Source organism: Melanotaenia boesemani, chromosome 6 (genome assembly GCF_017639745.1).
Source record: "Melanotaenia boesemani isolate fMelBoe1 chromosome 6, fMelBoe1.pri, whole genome shotgun sequence".
Classification (NCBI taxonomy): domain Eukaryota; kingdom Metazoa; phylum Chordata; class Actinopteri; order Atheriniformes; family Melanotaeniidae; genus Melanotaenia; species Melanotaenia boesemani.
Window position 1 is genome coordinate 1352707 of NC_055687.1, and position 22416 is coordinate 1375122.

Genomic DNA, 22416 nt, shown 5'->3' on the forward strand with positions numbered 1-22416 from the left:
GTCCACCAGGGGGCAGAAGACAAGTATCAGACGGTGTACAACAGGGTTTGAAAAACATAAAATGATGCAACAGGTCTCAGTAACTGGATGTATTAGACATGATAGATTAAAATCCTGCAGACAAACTGAATCATCTTCATTTCATCACATCGTTTTCCTGAATATCAACAGAAATGTCTCAGTTTGGATTCTTTGTTGAAGACCTTAAAGAAGCTGAAGTCATCACAGACTGTAGGAAAGTTACTGCATGCACTTAGAAATAGTAAAATAAAGAGAAACCTTCTGTTTTTCTGAATGAACTGAGTTCTTCCAGGTTCTTCTCCCATGTTCTGACATTTGAGGCTCTTCTGCCATGTTCCAGGTGTCATCCAGACTCGAGGCGGTTCTCTCCGTTCTCATCCTGAGCTCTTCGTCGCTCTTCGACCCAGAATAAACCTGTTAATTACACCTTCATCATGGCGGCTTCGTGTTGAATTAAAGGGGTAGTGCACCTAAAATATGTTGTTTGAGCTGTAAACAGTATGAAAACCACCTGTTCTGTAGATAAAATTAGTAATTTTTTAATTTCTTTAAAAAACGGGACTTTGTGGGTAAAAATGGCTCCTACAGGGTAAAACCAGGTTTTATTTTTTGTGATGTAGAACCGTACTGGTGCTTTTCCACGTCATGAGAACATTGTAAAAACCCCACAGCCCCTCCCTCCAGATGCAGGTAGGCGGGGCCTCGTCTTGTTGGCATAGAAAACCACGCCCACCAATATGAAGGGATGTGAACTTATCTGGTGTAGATCTGCTAGTTTCAGACTTCTGTTCTTTCAAAGAGTTTCTGATGAAATCTTCCTGCGATGGGACGGATTTGTGCTTCTGAGGGTGTAAAAGTAAAACTGGACTTTATTCTTTACCTGCTGATCCTCATCTGGAGACAGACAGCAGCTCAAATCGTAGTAGCAGCAACTTCCTGCAGCTGCCACAACCTGCCGCGAGTCTCCACAGCTTTCCAGAGCTGCTGGAGCTGCTGACAGGCAGCTAACAGCGCTAACGGCTAACGGCTAACGGCTAACAGCGCTAACAGCTAACAGCGCTAACGGCTCACACTGATACGTTCAGGACCACCTGCTTCATGTGGAGCTGAGGAGGTTCAGGAGGGAAAGTCTTCCTCATCAAAGACGCTCTGTGGCGAAGCTGCTTTGTGAATCTTTGCATCTTGCCAGTGAGCTGAGCTGCTGTCTGTCAATCATTTCTACCTGTGCGTCCTGACCCGCCCACTCTCTGCCTCCTGATCACCCCACACCTCCCACCCCAACCCCTGCAGTTTCAGGCATTTTTCAAATTTGGTAGTAGGTGGAGTTAATCTTTAACAGTATGCAGCACGAGAGTAGCCAGGAGGGGGCAGTAGAGGGACCAGTTCTGCAGATACCTCCTACTGATCATTGAGAACGTCCTGGATCAGAATGATCTCATTCATTCAGAAAAACAGAACTTTTTTCTTCTCCAGGTGGATCCAGTCTGTTATTGTTCAGATGAGACCAACGGTGAGACCTTCAGTCCAGGTCTGATGGACCTTCAGACGGCAGAAAACATCATATTGTGCTTTAACATCATCATCATCATCAGAGGAGGAGAAAGAAGGGATGATCAGACCGGCTATGTTACATTTATTTATTTAGACATGCGGACGAGCCCGTTTCCTCCCAACATTTACATTTATTCCTACATTTCATCACACCCGTCAAACTATACTCTAGAAATGTATTTCACCACCACCGGTTACCATGGAAACGGAGAACACAGATTATGATCTGTCCAGAAGGAACATTTTCATTAAACCCTCTTGGGCCGGACCTGACAGAACCGTCGCCGGGACAACTCGGCCCAGTCCTGCATCTGGCCCTGAAGTTCTGATGAGCCAGAACTGGAGCATTTTACACCAACAGTCTGGATTTGGCACAAAGACGAAGTTGGCTTGTTGGTGAAATGTGGATCTGCTCATCCTGAACCAGAACCGGTCCCACGGAGCTGGATCAGGACCAGTCAGAGCAGCTTCTGTCTTTATGGGAAACAGCTTATTTAATCGGGGAAGATCATCGTGATGTTCTGTTTCTTCCAGACGTTCTACTGAGCCTGTTTTGGGTGGGTTAGACCTGGTTCATCACGTTAAAGGAGACGATTGTAAATAATTGTCATTGTTAATAAAGATTTGTGAAATGTCAGTTTGAGCTAAATTAGCAGCATAAAGTTCCTCTGGATTAAAATTAGAATGTTAATCTGTGGAAGGAAACAAAAGCTGAGCTGCACCTGTACGATGATCACGGTGCTGCTGCTGCTTCAGGGTTTCAAACCCCCGAAGCACACGTACTTCACCTCCAGATACTCATCCATGCCGTACTTGGAGCCTTCACGGCCCAAACCGGACTGCTTGACCCCGCCGAAGGTGGCCTCAGCTGTGGACAGAAGGCCTTCGTTGACCCCTACCATGCCCACCTCCAACGCCTCGGCCACCCGCCAGATCTGAGCGACGTCCTGAGAGTAGAAGTAACCTGAGAGGAGAGACGAGAGGAGAGCTGATAGAACTCGGCTTATCCGGATATCAATAATCAAACATCTTTTTGAGACATTTAACTTCAGAACCTCGAACATGACAGATCAGACTGTTTACTGAACAGGAACTAAAAGAATGGGTAAAAAACTGCATCCATCCTCACGGCTTCTTCCGGAATTCAGATGCGTTAACATGATGCCAAGGAGGAAAGACATCCGCAACAATCTCAGAGCAGCAGAGCTGTCCATCAGTCTGGGAAGGTTTCCATTCAGTCTGTAGTCCATCATTTTACCTAGAGAAAGATTATTCACATGACAGCTGTCAATCGTCCAGGAGTGGACGTCCCAGCAGGTTCAGAGCCTGGAAAAACCCCAGATCTCCACATCAAGCTGCATTTATACTCATGTGGCGTCTGCATCAGGTCGGTTACGGTGTCACTGCCGAATGCTCCGTCTAGGTCCGCGGAGGCTCCACGCACACGTCTTCCAGACCCGACGTGCACCCCTGCTTGCAGCGAAGTTGCGTGGAAGTACTCACTTGTGATTGGTCGGTTTGTGATTTCGTGCATCCGGATTTCTGGAGCTGGTTGCTGCAACACGACGGCGTAACCCTACGCTGGAGTGCGAGAGCAGATTTCACCGGCGTCAGCCCTACCGTACAGAGACGCTGCACGAGAACAAATCCAGCTTCAGACTCTCCAGTTAGCAGGTCAGTGTTACAGGTAGAAACAGACTGAACCAGCATTGTTGGGAAGGTTGCAGGAGAAACAAGAACATGGCAGCACGGCTTAAGCTGGCACAGCTGCACCTGAACAAACCACAAGACTTCTGGACTCATTCTGGGCAGACCAGAACAAAGTGGACGTGTCCTTAAACACCTCATAGCAGCTGTCAGCCAACTTCTTTCATTGGGTTTTGTTGGTCAGTGTTTTTTTGTCACCATGGGCCACATAACAGCAGTTTCTGCCATGGTTGCATGGAATGGATTGCCTGGATTTCTCTCAGTGGAAAAAAATAGAAAAAGTTTTCAAAAGAAATTAAAACACAATAGACATGATACTGAAAGAGTGTTCATAGTACTGAACAATGTGGAGGGTAATGTACAGGAAACCCCAGGAACTGATGTTTCAGTCACTAATGGGGATCTCAATAAAAGAAGCTAAAGGAAAAGTACGGTGGTGGAGGGATGATGATCTGGACACCTTGAAGTCATCAAGTGGACCATGAACTCCTCTGGATACCAAAGTCTTCTAGAGTTAGATGTGAGTCCGTCTGTCCAACAGCTGAAGCTAGAACTGTCTCATGCAGCAGGACAAAGATCCCCAACACAGCAGCGGATCTACACCAGGACCAGGTGGTGACCTGGTCCAGTCAGAGTCCAGACCTCATCCTGGATGCTGTGGTGGGACCTTCTGATGCTGCAAACCTCAATGAACTCAAGCAACGTTAGAAAGAAGGGTGGAGCACAATTCCTCCACAACCATGAGAGAGACCGATGACATCATGCAGGAAACCGTGACTGCAGCTTCCTGCTGGAGGAGGAGCTTCTACGTACTGCAGGATCCTGGAGAGGAACCAGATTAATTCTCCAGATTTACTCAGCTGCTAAAAAACTCATGCGGATCTACTCTGGTAATACAGAAGTTTTAATTTAACCTGGTTTTCATCAACATTTACTGAACCAGCGGAGGCAGACGGACGTCCTCACCTGCCAGTCCCACGTTGGAAGCATTCGCCACGGCCAGCGCCTCCTCCTCCGTGTGAAACCTGGAAACCAGAGACACGGCTCGTCATTGGTCAGTTACAGACAGATTATGTCCTCCAACCAGCCCTCCAGGATTTATCTGCCTTCTTCTCTTCGTCGATTCTACAGCTGCTTCTGTTGAAAGTTGCAAGAAGTTTTGTCTTGCAAAAGAACCTGAAATGTTTTTAAATATGAATTATATGAAGAGCAGACACAGCATGCTGGGCTTAAGGTCCTTACATCCCATCTATCATACCACTGCTGTTGTTTCAACCAATCACTGACCTGCTTTGTTTCCATCCTACAGATTCAGATTTCCATGAGGCTTAAATTCTCTGTCTCATTTACACGCCGATGCTGTAAAACGCAAACGTTTTGTAGAGTTTGGCCTCCCGTTTCCACGGTAACAGAGTTCTAGGTCTGAGTACAAGCTCCAGAGGTAAACTTCCTTAAAACATGAAGTGGAATCTTCAGGCAACGATGACGTCTGTCACGTCATCCTGTGCGATCAGGTCCTGTTTACAGGCGGAGCTCTGTGTTCTGTTCATGCTGCTGAATGTTTTTAAGTTTAGTGTCTTAAAGCGAAACCTGCTTCAGATGCATAATTTCTGCCGTCAGCAAAGACGCAGAGGTTACATGGACCAGATGAACAGACCGCTATACAAAAAGCAGAGGATTATCAGTCTCAGCGCCCCCTGCAGGCCTGGCATGCTAACTACACCCTTTCCAGTCTTACGACTTCATTCTTATAAGACTCCCAGACACAGAACCGCTGGGAAACAGACCTGATGACCGGTACCAGCGGCCCGAATGTTTCCTCCTTCGTGCACAGCATCTCCGTGGTGACGTCGGCCAGCAGAGTCGGCTCCATGAAGGATCCGCCCAGACGCTTCCCGCCTTTCAAAACCTTCGCGCCGCAGGACACGGCATCCGAAATCTGCTGGACCACCTGGGGACGGAGACGAGAGAGGAAGAGTTTACCAGAATCGTTCTGTTTCAAGTCTGAAGGATCCAGATCAAAGTTCTGAGAGGTGGTATCAGACAGGACTGGTTCAGTCCTGAAACTGCTCAGCAGGATAGAGAGGAGCTGTTACAGGAAAAGTCGGAGCATCCGGACTTTTCTGTTCAGCTGAACATTCCAGACATGAACCAGGATTTTCTGGTCCCCTGAGCTGTCCAGGAATACCTTCTCTGCAGCTCTGGTGTTGATGAGCGGCCCCTGGGTGGTGTCGGGCTCTGAGCCGTGACCTACTCGGAGCTCGGCGTCCATCGCTCGTCCCAAAGCGTCCACGAAGTGTTTGTAGATCCCACTCTGAACCAGGAACCGGTTGGAACACACACATGTCTGCAGGAAGAAGACGCTGTGTCAACGTCTGTTCAGTTTCTACTCCACCGCTGTCCTCGCTCATCTTACCTGTCCAGAGTTCCTGAACTTAGACGCCATGGCTCCGCCCACTGCCTTGTCCACATCAGCACTGTCAAATACGATGAAAGGAGCGTGGCCACCGAGCTCCATGGATGCCTTCTTCACCGTGTCAGCAGCCATTTTTAACAACACCTGAGAGGAGGCAGGTGAAGATGATGATGATCTGTAAATAATCTTTAACCTGTAGCTGGACGGCGCCTCACAGTTCAGGACCACGGACAGCTCAGAGTCAGCTGATTAATAAAGACGTGACTGTTTCTGTGGATCCTAAACACCTCAGGGATCCAAAACTAAACTCTGATTTTTAATCACTTAGTGAAAATTTAGAAATATCAGACGGTGAAAACCAGATTTCCAGTCAGCAACTACTGGTAGGTCGAAATGGAAATTTAACGGCTTAAACCTTAAAATTTTAACCCTTGGGAACTAAGATCAGCAGCCTCCATGTCCTCAGGTAAAACTGAAAAAGATGGAGGACACTGCAGTCAGATGACTACAACAAAAAAGCAAGAGGTGGGTGAAGATAACCAGCATCACAATTCACGAAGCCAAAGACCTGGTTCTGCTCGGTTCTGATCCGTTCTGCAGGACGCTGCAGGAGGGCTCTCACCTTCCCAGTGGCCGTGGATCCAGTGAAGGAGATTTTGGCCACCAGTGGGTCGGTGCAGAGAACCTGCCCGACCGACGGGGTCTTCTCTCTGGAGCAAGGAACCACGTTGAACACCCCAGCTGGGATCCCCGCCTGCTCCGCCAGCTGCAGGAAATGCAGAAAGCCACATGAAAACCAGCTCATCTGGACAAAAACTGAAAAGTATTAACAAGGCGCCACGAGGATAAACCCCTGGAAACCAATAACGCCTCTTCCTGTAACAACCACGCCCTCTTTTTCCTACCGAGATCCTCTCACAGCTAGAACACCCTTAATAAGACACGGTAAGTGTTTAGATAACACCAGATATGAAGCTGACTGACCTCTGCCAGAGCGAGAGCCGACAGTGGCGTGTCCTCGGCCGGTTTAACCACCACCGTGCAGCCAGCCGCCAGAGCAGCTCCAACCTTCCTGGTGATCATGGCGCTGGGAAAATTCCACTGGAAGACAACAACCACTCATTTTATTTTAGTTCATGTCCCTTTAAGACATCCCACTGTCCTCTGATTGGCCAGTTTCTGGAAGCCTGCAGATGGGTGGGGCCAAAGTAACCATGGAGATTAGACTGCAAACCTAAAGCTAACGTGTTGGACGCCTTGTGGCGGCTCACCGGCGTGATGATGGAGGCGACGCCGACGGGCTGCTTGAGGAGAAGGATCTTTCTGTCTTTGGCAGGAGATGGGACGATGTCTCCGTACACTCGCCGGGCCTCCTCTGAAAACCACTCCAGGAAGGAGGCGGAGTACGCCACCTCCCCGAGAGACTCGCGTATCGGCTTACCCTGCAACACAAAGATGGAGTCAGGATGGAACCGTTTATGACTGGGTGGGTGGGTCGGTCGGTCGGTTGGATGAACAGACAGACAGACAGACAGACAGACAGATAGATAGACAGATAGATAGACAGATAGATAGATAGATAGATAGATAGACAGACAGATTCAATTTACAAAGGAAATGGTGAGATGAGTTGTGCCTGTTTCATATGACTCAGAACGGTTATGGCAGAGGGAATGAAGGACGTCTTGTAGACGTTTTTCCGGGCCAGTGGGACTTTGTAACGTCTCCCTGATGGTAACAACTGAAAGGAGGTGTAAAGTGGGTGGGAGGTCCTCTGTGATCATGGGAGCGTCTGCACAGTTCAGACAGAGGTGTTTGGGGTGAGGTGATTATTTTTCTGGCCTGACTGATTCACGGTGGAGTTTTGTGTTGGATAGTGAGGTGGCTGAACCAGGAGGTAATATTGAAGGTGAGGACAGACTCCATTGGTGGTTTGTACACCGCAGTTAAAATGTCTTTACTGACACAGAAAGCCCGAAGTTTGCTGAGCAGGTGGAGACGCTGCTGGGCTTTTTTATAGACTGTATCAGCGTGTTTTTAGGACAGGCAGAATTTCAATTCCTAGATATTTAAAACCTGTAACCTGCTCCACCTGTTGGCCATGGATGCTGATGGGTGTGAACAGAGGTGATGGAGAGTTGTCTCTGCCCCCCCAGCACAGCTCCTTGGTCAAGCTCCAGGTACGTGTCAGAGAAGGTTTGGACCAGACTGCTGACGTCTGCTGGTCCTCAGACAGAGCCTGGGTGTCGGTCATGTGGGCCACCAGGACCATGTCATCTGCGACTTAAAAAGTTGTGTGGGTTCACCTTATGTAGCATGGAGGCCACCAGCTGTTCATCAGCAGTGATGGTATGGTAGGAGGGGCTGGGGCTCCGGGTGGTTGGTGTGTTGTGGTTGAAATGGGTGAAAAAATTGTTGAAGTGCTGAGCAAAGGATGCAGGATCTGGCCGGTCGGGTACTGTGGGTTTGGGGGCTTTGTCCATCATGATGTTCAACCCCTGCCAAGCGTCTCTCACATTTCCAGATGTTAACTTCTGCTCCACCCTGTGCTTATCGTTGATCTGAGCCTCCCTGGCCTTCCTTCTGAACTCCTTTTCCAGTTCCTGACCTTGTCACCTTCTAAAAAACGCCTTTTTCTCCTGAACAAGGCAGGTTTTCATGTCTTTTGAAATCCATTTTTTATTATTAGTTATTTATTTGGTTATTTTCTTGGTTTTTCTTGGTTATTTTCTTGCTAGGTGTAATAATGTCCTCACAAAATAAAATATGAGGTCAGCATGTCTGTTATCCTGTTAAAATCCCCCCATCATTAAAAAACAAGTCCCAGTTTCTCAGCTCAGAACAGCCCCTTAATGTTTCAGCTGCATCTCCATCCCAGACTCTAGTGGTTGTTGTGATGGCTTCACCTGTTTCTAGCTGTTATATTTCGGGAGCAGCCGGATGACGTTGTGGTCTGAGTGGCCGAGAGGTGGGCGTGGGTTTGAGACATAGGCGTTTGGGACATTGCTGTAGGACATGTTCAGTAGGTTCTGCGTTCTGGTGGGGTTGTGACGTATTGCTCTAAAGACGGCAGGTGTGAGATGATGTCACACCTGTTAAAATCCCCCAATAGGAACTCTGGCTGCTCTCCAGTCAGACCAGCTCTGTTGTAGCCGTCAGTGATGTGTTCAGCAGCTCGGTTAAAGTCGGGTCATGGGACGAACACTAGGATCACAGGGATCTGGGAAAATCCTCCGGGCAGATAATGTGGTCTAAATGACACAGTCATACGTTCATAATGTTTACAGCTCTGGTCTGACTGTCAGAGTTGTTGGCCACTGGCTGTTGACAGCCATGCAGACTCCGCCCCCAACGGACTTCCGTGTTCTTAATGCATCTCAGGTGGATCTGGTTCGGCGCAGTTCAGCTCCAACAGGTAGACCCTTGAGTAGGTCAGTCTACCTGCATTGGTGTTGTTTGTAAAGAAAGTCCATGTACATGCCACAAATAAATGACGATGATCAATAAAACAATTGGATGAATATCTGACAGGATTAACATTTTGACACGATCAGACAAAGAAAAGACACAAATAAAAAGACCAAGAAAGAACACGCAAACACTTGAACTGTCAGGAGTCGCTCTACTGAAGATAGTAGATGGTTGGGTCTGTCAGGGTTTAGAGGGTCTGTCTGGGTTTAGCGGGTCTGTCAGGGTTTAGCGGGTCTGTCTGGGTTTAGCGGGTCTGTCAGGGTTTAGTGGATCTGTCAGGGTTTGGTTGGGTCTGTCTGGGTTTAGCGGGTCTGTCTGGGTTTAGCGGGTCTGTCAGGGTTTAGCGGGTCTGTCAGGGTTTAGCGGGTCTGTCAGGGTTTAGTGGGTCTGTCTGGGTTTAGCGGGTCTGTCAGGGTTTAGTGGGTCTGTCTGGGTTTAGTGGGTCTGTCAGGGTTTAGCGGGTCTGTCTGGGTTTAGTGGATCTGTCAGGGTTTGGTTGGGTCTGTCTGGGTTTAGCGGGTCTGTCAGGGTTTAGCGGGTCTGTCAGGGTTAAGTGGGTCTGTCAGGGTTTAGCGGGTCTGTCTGGGTTTAGCGGGTCTGTCTGGGTTTAGCGGGTCTGTCAGGGTTTAGCGGGTCTGTCTGGGTTTAGCGGGTCTGTCTGGGTTTAGCGGGTCTGTCAGGGTTTAGCGGGTCTGTCAGGGTTTAGCGGGTCTGTCTGGGTTTAGCGGGTCTGTCAGGGTTTAGCGGGTCTGTCTGGGTTTAGTGGATCTGTCAGGGTTTGGTTGGATCTGTCTGGGTTTAGCGGGTCTGTCAGGGTTTAGCGGGTCTGTCAGGGTTTGGTTTGGTCTGTCAGGGTTTAGCGGGTCTGTCTGGGTTTGGTTTGGTCTGTCAGGGTTTAGCGGGTCTGTCTGGGTTTAGCGGGTCTGTCAGGGTTTGGTTTGGTGTGTCTGGGTTTAGCGGGTCTGTCAGGGTTTAGCGGGTCTGTCAGGGTTTAGCGGGTCTGTCTGGGTGTAGCGGGTCTGTCAGGGTTTAGCGGGTCTGTCAGGGTTTAGTGGGTCTGTCTGGGTTTAGGGGATCTGTCAGGGTTTAGCGGGTCTGTCAGGGTTTAGCGGGTCTGTCAGGGTTTAGTGGATCTGTCAGGGTTTAGCGGGTCTGTCAGGGTTTAGTGGGTCTGTCTGGGTTTAGGGGATCTGTCAGGGTTTAGCGGGTCTGTCAGGGTTTAGCGGGTCTGTCTGGGTTTAGCGGGTCTGTCAGGGTTTAGCAGGTCTGTCTGGGTTTAGCGGGTCTGTCAGGGTTTAGCGGGTCTGTCTGGGTGTAGCGGGTCTGTCAGGGTTTAGCGGGTCTGTCAGGGTTTAGCGGGTCTGTCTGGGTTTAACAGGTCTGTCTGGGTTTAGCGGGTCTGTCAGGGTTTAGCGGGTCTGTCAGGGTTTAGCGGGTCTGTCTGGGTGTAGCGGGTCTGTCAGGGTTTAGCGGGTCTGTCAGGGTTTAGCGGGTCTGTCTGGGTTTAGCGGGTCTGTCAGGGTTTAGCGGGTCTGTCAGGGTTTGGTGGGTCTGTCAGGGTTTAGCGGGTCTGTCTGGGTTTAGTGGATCTGTCAGGGTTTGGTTGGATCTGTCTGGGTTTAGCGGGTCTGTCAGGGTTTAGCGGGTCTGTCAGGGTTTGGTTTGGTCTGTCAGGGTTTAGCGGGTCTGTCTGGGTTTGGTTTGGTCTGTCAGGGTTTAGCGGGTCTGTCTGGGTTTAGCGGGTCTGTCAGGGTTTGGTCTGTCTGGGTTTAGCGGGTCTGTCAGGGTTTAGCGGGTCTGTCAGGGTTTAGCGGGTCTGTCTGGGTGTAGCGGGTCTGTCAGGGTTTAGCGGGTCTGTCAGGGTTTAGTGGGTCTGTCTGGGTTTAGGGGATCTGTCAGGGTTTAGCGGGTCTGTCAGGGTTTAGCGGGTCTGTCAGGGTTTAGTGGATCTGTCAGGGTTTAGCGGGTCTGTCAGGGTTTAGTGGGTCTGTCTGGGTTTAGGGGATCTGTCAGGGTTTAGCGGGTCTGTCAGGGTTTAGCGGGTCTGTCTGGGTTTAGCGGGTCTGTCAGGGTTTAGCGGGTCTGTCTGGGTTTAGCGGGTCTGTCAGGGTTTAGCGGGTCTGTCTGGGTGTAGCGGGTCTGTCAGGGTTTAGCGGGTCTGTCAGGGTTTAGCGGGTCTGTCTGGGTTTAACGGGTCTGTCTGGGTTTAGCGGGTCTGTCAGGGTTTAGCGGGTCTGTCAGGGTTTAGCGGGTCTGTCTGGGTGTAGCGGGTCTGTCAGGGTTTAGCGGGTCTGTCAGGGTTTAGCGGGTCTGTCTGGGTTTAGCGGGTCTGTCAGGGTTTAGCGGGTCTGTCAGGGTTTGGTTGGGTCTGTCAGGATTTGGTTGGGTCTGTTTTCACCACCTTGGTGTTGGTTTAACTTCATCCTGTAGCTGTTTGCTCATAAAACAGAACCTGGATCAGTTCTGACCGGTTCTGGTGTGTTTCCACGTCATACTCACACATTCGAAGGTGATGAGTTTGGCGAGGTCGTCTTTGTGCAGCGTCAGCAGGTCGAACCACTTCCTCAGCAGGACGCTTCTCTCCTGCAGAACCAATCACATTACAGCTCTGTTTATGATGTCGTGTGATGCGTTCAGGGCGACTGTTTATCTTATTTACTGAAGCATGTCAACATAGACGGAACTTCAGCGAATCAGATGAATCCATCCAGAATCTTCCTCATCCACACCTGGATGCATCTAAAATCTGATTTCAGCTGTTTGTTGGTTAAAAAAAACTTTATTTTCTGTCTGCTGGTCAGGAACATCTGCAGCTCCTGAGATCTTCAGCGACTCCATCGACACATTTCACCGGTTTGTCCTTCATCTCCAGACCAGAGTTATACCTACAGCTGTGCCCCCTACCCATAATGCAATGTGCCAGAAATACTATATATTACACAAAACCATTCATTAAAGCTGAATCTGTAAAAAAATAAAAAATATACATCTTTCAACTTTTTTTGTTAAATTCAAACACTCAACAGAACACCTCCCACCATTTTACTACAGCAGCCTAGAAGGGACAATCCAAACCAGGGATGGGGATCTTCCGGTTCATCTCGATTAGATGTGCTGCATCTTTTTCCCTGTGGAACGACGACTGCTTTCCCAGTGGAAACGTGTAACATGGATCCTCATATCTGGTTCGTCTATTGGTCGATGCAGGATCAGAGTAAAACACGGAACCGCATCAGATCCCAGCGGTCCTGGGTTGATCAGATTTCTACCAGAACTTTTATCCAGTTCTTCATCCCGCCCTCCCGCCTATCATCCCACACACGTGTTTGTTTTGGTTGTGTTTACCCACAATGCCCTTCGCTGTAGTCCACTTCCTGTATTTGGTTCACTTGAAGCAGACCAAAATCCTGTTTCTAGGCAGACCAGAGTCCACTTCTCTGATCCACATCAGAGTTAATTCATTCCCATCAGCACTAGTTACCACGGTAACTCAGCCGGACAGTTAGCCTGGTCCAGATCAGACAGGTTTGTCAGCAATAGTTACCATGGTAACTCGGTGGGACTCACTTAAGTCGCAATGACAGACCAGAACTCTCACTTTGATGTTCCAGAGTTCTAGAAATAAGCGAGACGTTCTCTTCATCCTGCTTCATGGACAACCCGTCTGGAACCTATAATAAATCATAATATATAACAACTGATACTCTAAAAATATATATTACATATATTAAACTCAGAATATGTTTCACAGAGGTCATTTCTCCTCCTCCAGGTTTGTTTCCTGTTAGAACTACTTCTTCTACTGAATCATAACCAGTAACACAAACAGCTTATACTGCCCCCTCTGGTGAACTGAGGTTATTCATGGAAAGGAACTGACGTGAATATTCATTTAACCTAAATTATTTTGTTTTAGCTCCAGTTATAAAAATTAATGATTTATTTGAGATAAATGGAGAAACTATTGAATTCGGATTAAATTTGAACTTTCTGCTAGCTTTCAGGATCTCTGCATTTGATGTTATGTTCAGAAACTCGCTGAGAAACTCGGAAGAAAGTTGGATTTTCTACAACTGCGTGTCTCCTGGTGAATTATGGACGGGATTAAAGTTGGACTCGGCTCCGGTGTGAAAAGGTGGCTCGTGCGACTGAGGTGACAGCCGTCGTTTGTGTAAAAATGTAAGCGTTTTGAATCCAGCTGCTGATGCCGATCCTGGATCTCTGCGTCTCTGAATCAAGTTCGGCGCGCAGTGACAGCCACTAAAGTGAAAGCGCGTGCAGTGATCCAAACCAGGGTGATTACGTTTAAAATGGATGAGCCGAATTAAAGTCTGTCCAACAATAAACAAAATGTATGGTTGTTTTTTGTTTCCGTCTCTTTCCGGACCAGATCTAGCACAGTGACGTTAAACGCCCCGTTTTATGAACATAATTCGGCGAGGAGGAGCGCAGCCTCGTACCTTCGCTGTGACCTGCTTCCAGGACTGAAACGCCTCGTACGCGGCGTCCACCGCCTGCTTGGCCTCCGTGGGGCCGAAGTCCGACACCTGGGCTATCTCCTGCCCGGTGGCCGGGTCCAGGACGGGGAAGACCGAGGCTGCGGAGACCCAGCGGCCGTTCACGTAGCCCTGCGTCCGGAGCAGCGGAGCAGATACATCCAGGTTGTAGTATCTGCGCATGGCGGAGGGAAAGCCGGGTAGCACCAGCCGGAGGAAGCAGCGGGTCCGGTGCAGACAGACCGCGGACATACCGGGACCAGGGTCAACTCAGAGCGGAGCGACAGAAGCTAAGACCCCCCGCAGTTCAGTTTTTACCGGCCTGCAGGACGCTTTGGTCACGTGACGTGACTTAGCACTTCAGCGCGTTGCTTCCGCTCCGGAGCGACGACGAACACAGAAAACCCGAAGATCCGGTTCTGTTTATGTTATTTTTTTTATTAATATTATTTATTTATTATTAAATACAAAAGTTAACAAGAACAAATAAAACAACAAGAGATACATGAAAGAATTTGTAAACATCAATGTGAACTGCACAAAGCCTTCATCACACAAATACAAATCAATAGAATAAATAAAAAATAGAAATAATAATTAACATAATCTGAATTCAGTCCTCAGACTGTAGCAGATTTTTCAGCCTGGGTCTTTCACCCTGTTTACACCTGGCACACACACACACACACACACACACACACACACACACACACACACACACACACACACCTGACAAGTCCTGCAAAGATGTGGCTGCAGAGGGAGGTGGTTCTTCATTTTGGCCAGTGGGAGCTGCTCCAAAATATTTCAGAAGAGCCCTGAATTTACATTTAAGATACAAAATGTACGTTAGATCACACTTAACATGCATCAGTTACCCAATTAAAATAAACCATAATAATACACAAATTTTTATCATTTGTTAACATCCTATTAACTAAGCATAACACACTACAAATTATTTTAAAAACTTTATTACATAAAGCTACAAATTGTCATGTCAGTGTATTTTGACACGAATGTTATATAAGTTATTAAGTTAGCATAGACCCACGTACAGCATTAAAACTTCCAGTCCTGGTGTTTACCAACCTCTCGGACTAACAGGTCCGTGTCAACTTGCACTTGTTGTGTTGCAAACACAAACTAGAATATTGGTGAAATTAACTGCATGACTTCATGCCTCAAGTTTTAATAGTTGCTTAAGTAAAGTTAAAAACCAAATACAGTCTTTTCTGTGGTTAAATAGCAACATAACAGCAAGAGGCTTTTCTTCTAACACACACACAACCTGTATACATGACACACACACACAACCTGTATACATGACACACACACAACCTGTATACATGACACACACACACAACCTGTATACATGACACACACACACAACCTGTATACATGACACACACACAACCTGTATACATGACACACACACAACCTGTATACATGACACACACACAACCTGTATACATGACACACACACACAACCTGTATACATGACACACACACAACCTGTATACATGACACACACACAACCTGTATACATGACACACACACACAACCTGTATACATGATACACACACACAACCTGTATACATGACACACACACACAACCTGTATACATGACACACACACACAACCTGTATACATGACACACACACAACCTGTATACATGACACACACACAACCTGTATACATGACACACACACACAACCTGTATACATGACACACACACAACCTGTATACATGACACACACACAACCTGTATACATGACACACACACAACCTGTATACATGACACACACAACCTGTATACATGATACACACACACAACCTGTATACATGACACACACACAACCTGTATACATGATACACACAACCTGTATACATGACACACACACAACCTGTATACATGACACACACACAACCTGTATACATGACACACACACACAACCTGTATACATGACACACACACAACCTGTATACATGACACACACACACACAACCTGTATACATGATACACACACACAACCTGTATACATGATACACACACACAACCTGTATACATGATACACACACACAACCTGTATACATGATACACACACACAACCTGTATACATGACACACACACACAACCTCTATACATGATACACACACAACCTGTATACATGACACACACACACAACCTGTATACATGACACACACACACAACCTGTATACATGATACACACACAACCTGTATACATGACACACACACACAACCTCTATACATGACACACACACAACCTGTATACATGACACACACACACAACCTGTATACATGACACACACAACCTGTATACATGACACACACACAACCTGTATACATGACACACACACAACCTGTATACATGACACACACACACAACCTCTATACATGACACACACACACAACCTGTATACATGACACACACACACAACCTGTATACATGATACACACACACAACCTGTATACATGACACACACACACACAACCTGTATACATGACACACACACACACAACCTGTATACATGATACACACACAACCTGTATACATGATACACACACACAACCTGTATACATGACACACACAACCTGTATACATGACACACACACACAACCTCTATACATGACACACACACACAACCTGTATACATGACACACACACACAACCTGTATACATGATACACACACACAACCTGTATACATGACACACACACACAACCTGTATACATGACACACACACACACAACCTGTATACATGATACACACACAACCTCTATACATGATACACACACACAACCTGTATACATGACACACACAACCTGTATACATGACACACACACAACCTGTATACATGACACACACAACCTGTATACATGACACACACACAACCTGTATACATGACACACACACACAACCTCTATACATGATACACACACACAACCTGTATACATGACACACACAACCTGTATACATGACACACACAACCTGTATACATGACACACACACAACCTGTATACATGACACACACACACAACCTGTATACATGACACACACACACACAACCTGTATACATGATACACACACACAACCTGTATACATGACACACACACACAACCTCTATACATGATACACACACACAACCTGTATACATGACACACACAACCTGTATACATGACACACACAACCTGTATACATGACACACACACAACCTGTATACATGACACACACACACAACCTGTATACATGATACACACACACAACCTGTATACATGACACACACACACCAACCTGTATACATGATACACACACACAACCTGTATACATGACACACACACACAACCTGTATACATGATACACACACACAACCTCTATACATGACACACACACACAACCTGTATACATGACACACACAACCTGTATACATGATACACACAACCTGTATACATGACACACACACACACAACCTGTATACATGACACACACACACACAACCTGTATACATGATACACACACACAACCTGTATACATGACACACACACAACCTGTATACATGATACACACACACACAACCTGTATACATGATACACACACACAACCTGTATACATGACACACACACAACCTGTATACATGATACACACACACAACCTGTATACATGACACACACACACAACCTCTATACATGATACACACACAACCTGTATACATGACACACACACACAACCTGTATACATGACACACACACACAACCTGTATACATGATACACACACACAACCTGTATACATGACACACACACACAACCTGTATACATGATACACACACAACCTGTATACATGACACACACACACAACCTGTATACATGACACACACACACAACCTGTATACATGATACACACACACAACCTGTATACATGACACACACACACAACCTGTATACATGATACACACACAACCTGTATACATGACACACACACACAACCTGTATACATGATACACACACACAACCTGTATACATGACACACACACAACCTGTATACATGATACACACACACAACCTGTATACATGACACACACACACAACCTCTATACATGATACACACACAACCTGTATACATGACACACACACACAACCTGTATACATGACACACACACACAACCTGTATACATGATACACACACACAACCTGTATACATGACACACACACACAACCTGTATACATGACACACACACACAACCTGTATACATGATACACACACAACCTGTATACATGACACACACACACAACCTCTATACATGACACACACAACCTGTATACATGATACACACACACAACCTGTATACATGACACACACACACACAACCTGTATACATGATACACACACACAACCTGTATACATGATACACACACACAACCTGTATACATGATACACACACACAACCTGTATACATGATACACACACACAACCTGTATACATGACACACACACACAACCTCTATACATGATACACACACAACCTGTATACATGACACACACACACACAACCTGTATACATGACACACACACACAACCTGTATACATGATACACACACAACCTGTATACATGACACACACACACAACCTCTATACATGATACACACACACAACCTCTATACATGACACACACACACAACCTGTATACATGACACACACAACCTGTATACATGACACACACACAACCTGTATACATGACACACACACAACCTGTATACATGACACACACACACAACCTCTATACATGACACACACACACAACCTGTATACATGACACACACACACAACCTGTATACATGATACACACACACAACCTGTATACATGACACACACACACACAACCTGTATACATGACACACACACACACAACCTGTATACATGATACACACACAACCTGTATACATGATACACACACACAACCTGTATACATGACACACACAACCTGTATACATGACACACACACACAACCTCTATACATGACACACACACACAACCTGTATACATGACACACACACACAACCTGTATACATGATACACACACACAACCTGTATACATGACACACACACACACAACCTGTATACATGACACACACACACACAACCTGTATACATGATACACACACAACCTCTATACATGATACACACACACAACCTGTATACATGACACACACAACCTGTATACATGACACACACACAACCTGTATACATGACACACACAACCTGTATACATGACACACACACAACCTGTATACATGACACACACACACAACCTCTATACATGATACACACACACAACCTGTATACATGACACACACAACCTGTATACATGACACACACAACCTGTATACATGACACACACACAACCTGTATACATGACACACACACACAACCTGTATACATGACACACACAACCTGTATACATGATACACACACACAACCTGTATACATGACACACACACACAACCTCTATACATGATACACACACACAACCTGTATACATGACACACACAACCTGTATACATGACACACACAACCTGTATACATGACACACACACAACCTGTATACATGACACACACACACAACCTGTATACATGATACACACACACAACCTGTATACATGACACACACACACACAACCTGTATACATGACACACACACACACAACCTGTATACATGATACACACACACAACCTGTATACATGACACACACACACAACCTGTATACATGATACACACACACAACCTCTATACATGACACACACACACAACCTGTATACATGATACACACAACCTGTATACATGACACACACAACCTGTATACATGATACACACACACAACCTGTATACATGACACACACACACACAACCTGTATACATGACACACACACACACAACCTGTATACATGATACACACACACAACCTGTATACATGACACACACACAACCTGTATACATGATACACACACACAACCTGTATACATGACACACACACAACCTGTATACATGATACACACACACAACCTGTATACATGACACACACACACAACCTCTATACATGATACACACACAACCTGTATACATGACACACACACACAACCTGTATACATGACACACACACACAACCTGTATACATGATACACACACAACCTGTATACATGACACACACACACAACCTCTATACATGACACACACACAACCTGTATACATGACACACACACACAACCTGTATACATGATACACACACACAACCTGTATACATGACACACACACACAACCTCTATACATGATACACACACAACCTGTATACATGACACACACACAACCTGTATACATGACACACACACACAACCTGTATACATGACACACACACAACCTGTATACATGATACACACACAACCTGTATACATGACACACACAACCTGTATACATGATACACACACACAACCTGTATACATGACACACACACAACCTGTATACATGACACACACACAACCTGTATACATGATACACACAACCTGTATACATGACACACACAACCTGTATACATGATACACACACACAACCTGTATACATGACACACACACACACAACCTGTATACATGATACACACACACAAACTGTATACATGACACACACACACAACCTCTATACATGACACACACACACAACCTGTATACATGATACACACACAACCTGTATACATGACACACACACACAACCTCTATACATGACACACACACAACCTGTATACATGACACACACACACAACCTGTATACATGACACACACACAACCTGTATACATGATACACACACACAACCTGTATACATGACACACACACACACAACCTGTATACATGATACACACACAACCTGTATACATGATACACACACACAACCTGTATACATGATACACACACACAACCTGTATACATGACACACACACACAACCTGTATACATGACACACACACAACCTGTATACATGATACACACACACAACCTGTATACATGACACACACACACACAACCTGTATACATGATACACACACACAACCTGTATACATGACACACACACACACAACCTGTATACATGATACACACACACAACCTGTATACATGACACACACACACAACCTGTATACATGACACACACACACAACCTGTATACATGATACACACACACAACCTGTATACATGACACACACACACAACCTGTATACATGACACACACACACAACCTGTATACATGACACACACACACACAACCTGTATACATGATACACACACAACCTGTATACATGACACACACACACAACCTCTATACATGACACACACACAACCTGTATACATGACACACACACACACAACCTGTATACATGATACACACACAACCTGTATACATGACACACACACACAACCTGTATACATGATACACACAACCTGTATACATGATACACACACAACCTGTATACATGACACACACACACAACCTCTATACATGACACACACACAACCTGTATACATGATACACACACACAACCTGTATACATGACACACACAACCTGTATACATGACACACACACACAACCTGTATACATGATACACACACACAACCTGTATACATGATACACACACAACCTGTATACATGACACACACACACAACCTGTATACATGACACACACACAACCTGTATACATGACACACACACACAACCTCTATACATGATACACACACACAACCTGTATACATGACACACACAACCTGTATACATGACACACACAACCTGTATACATGACACACACACAACCTGTATACATGACACACACACACAACCTGTATACATGACACACACAACCTGTATACATGATACACACACACAACCTGTATACATGACACACACACACAACCTCTATACATGATACACACACACAACCTGTATACATGACACACACAACCTGTATACATGACACACACAACCTGTATACATGACACACACACAACCTGTATACATGACACACACACACAACCTGTATACATGATACACACACACAACCTGTATACATGACACACACACACACAACCTGTATACATGATACACACACACAACCTGTATACATGACACACACACACAACCTGTATACATGATACACACACACAACCTCTATACATGACACACACACACAACCTGTATACATGACACACACACACAACCTGTATACATGATACACACAACCTGTATACATGACACACACAACCTGTATACATGACACACACACACACAACCTGTATACATGATACACACACACAACCTGTATACATGATACACACACACAACCTGTATACATGACACACACACACACAACCTGTATACATGACACACACACACACAACCTGTATACATGATACACACACACAACCTGTATACATGACACACACACAACCTGTATACATGATACACACACACACAACCTGTATACATGATACACACACACAACCTGTATACATGACACACACACAACCTGTATACATGATACACACACACAACCTGTATACATGACACACACACACAACCTCTATACATGATACACACACACAACCTGTATACATGACACACACACACAACCTGTATACATGACACACACACACAACCTGTATACATGATACACACACAACCTGTATACATGACACACACACA

General features: G+C 45.7%; 1 protein-coding gene across 2 annotated transcripts; it reads right to left on the reverse strand.

The window, feature by feature from the left end:
• Nucleotides 1-1644: 1644 nt before the first annotated feature.
• Nucleotides 1645-14023, reverse strand: aldh5a1 (aldehyde dehydrogenase 5 family, member A1 (succinate-semialdehyde dehydrogenase)). Of its 2 annotated transcripts, XM_041987746.1 has the most exons (11): nucleotides 13627-14023; nucleotides 11666-11749; nucleotides 6967-7137; nucleotides 6680-6796; nucleotides 6318-6461; nucleotides 5696-5839; nucleotides 5468-5626; nucleotides 5067-5230; nucleotides 4246-4304; nucleotides 2295-2536; nucleotides 1645-2140 (listed from the first exon to the last, which is right to left on the reverse strand). In XM_041987746.1, the coding sequence occupies exons 1-10, from the start codon at nucleotides 13912-13914 to the stop codon at nucleotides 2325-2327; spliced, it is 1542 nt and encodes a 513-aa protein (XP_041843680.1). In that variant the 5' UTR covers nucleotides 13915-14023; the 3' UTR covers nucleotides 1645-2140; nucleotides 2295-2324. The 2 variants fall into 2 exon arrangements, with proteins under 2 accessions (XP_041843680.1, XP_041843679.1); XM_041987745.1 differs by having other exon boundaries at nucleotides 1645-2536.
• Nucleotides 14024-22416: the final 8393 nt, after the last annotated feature.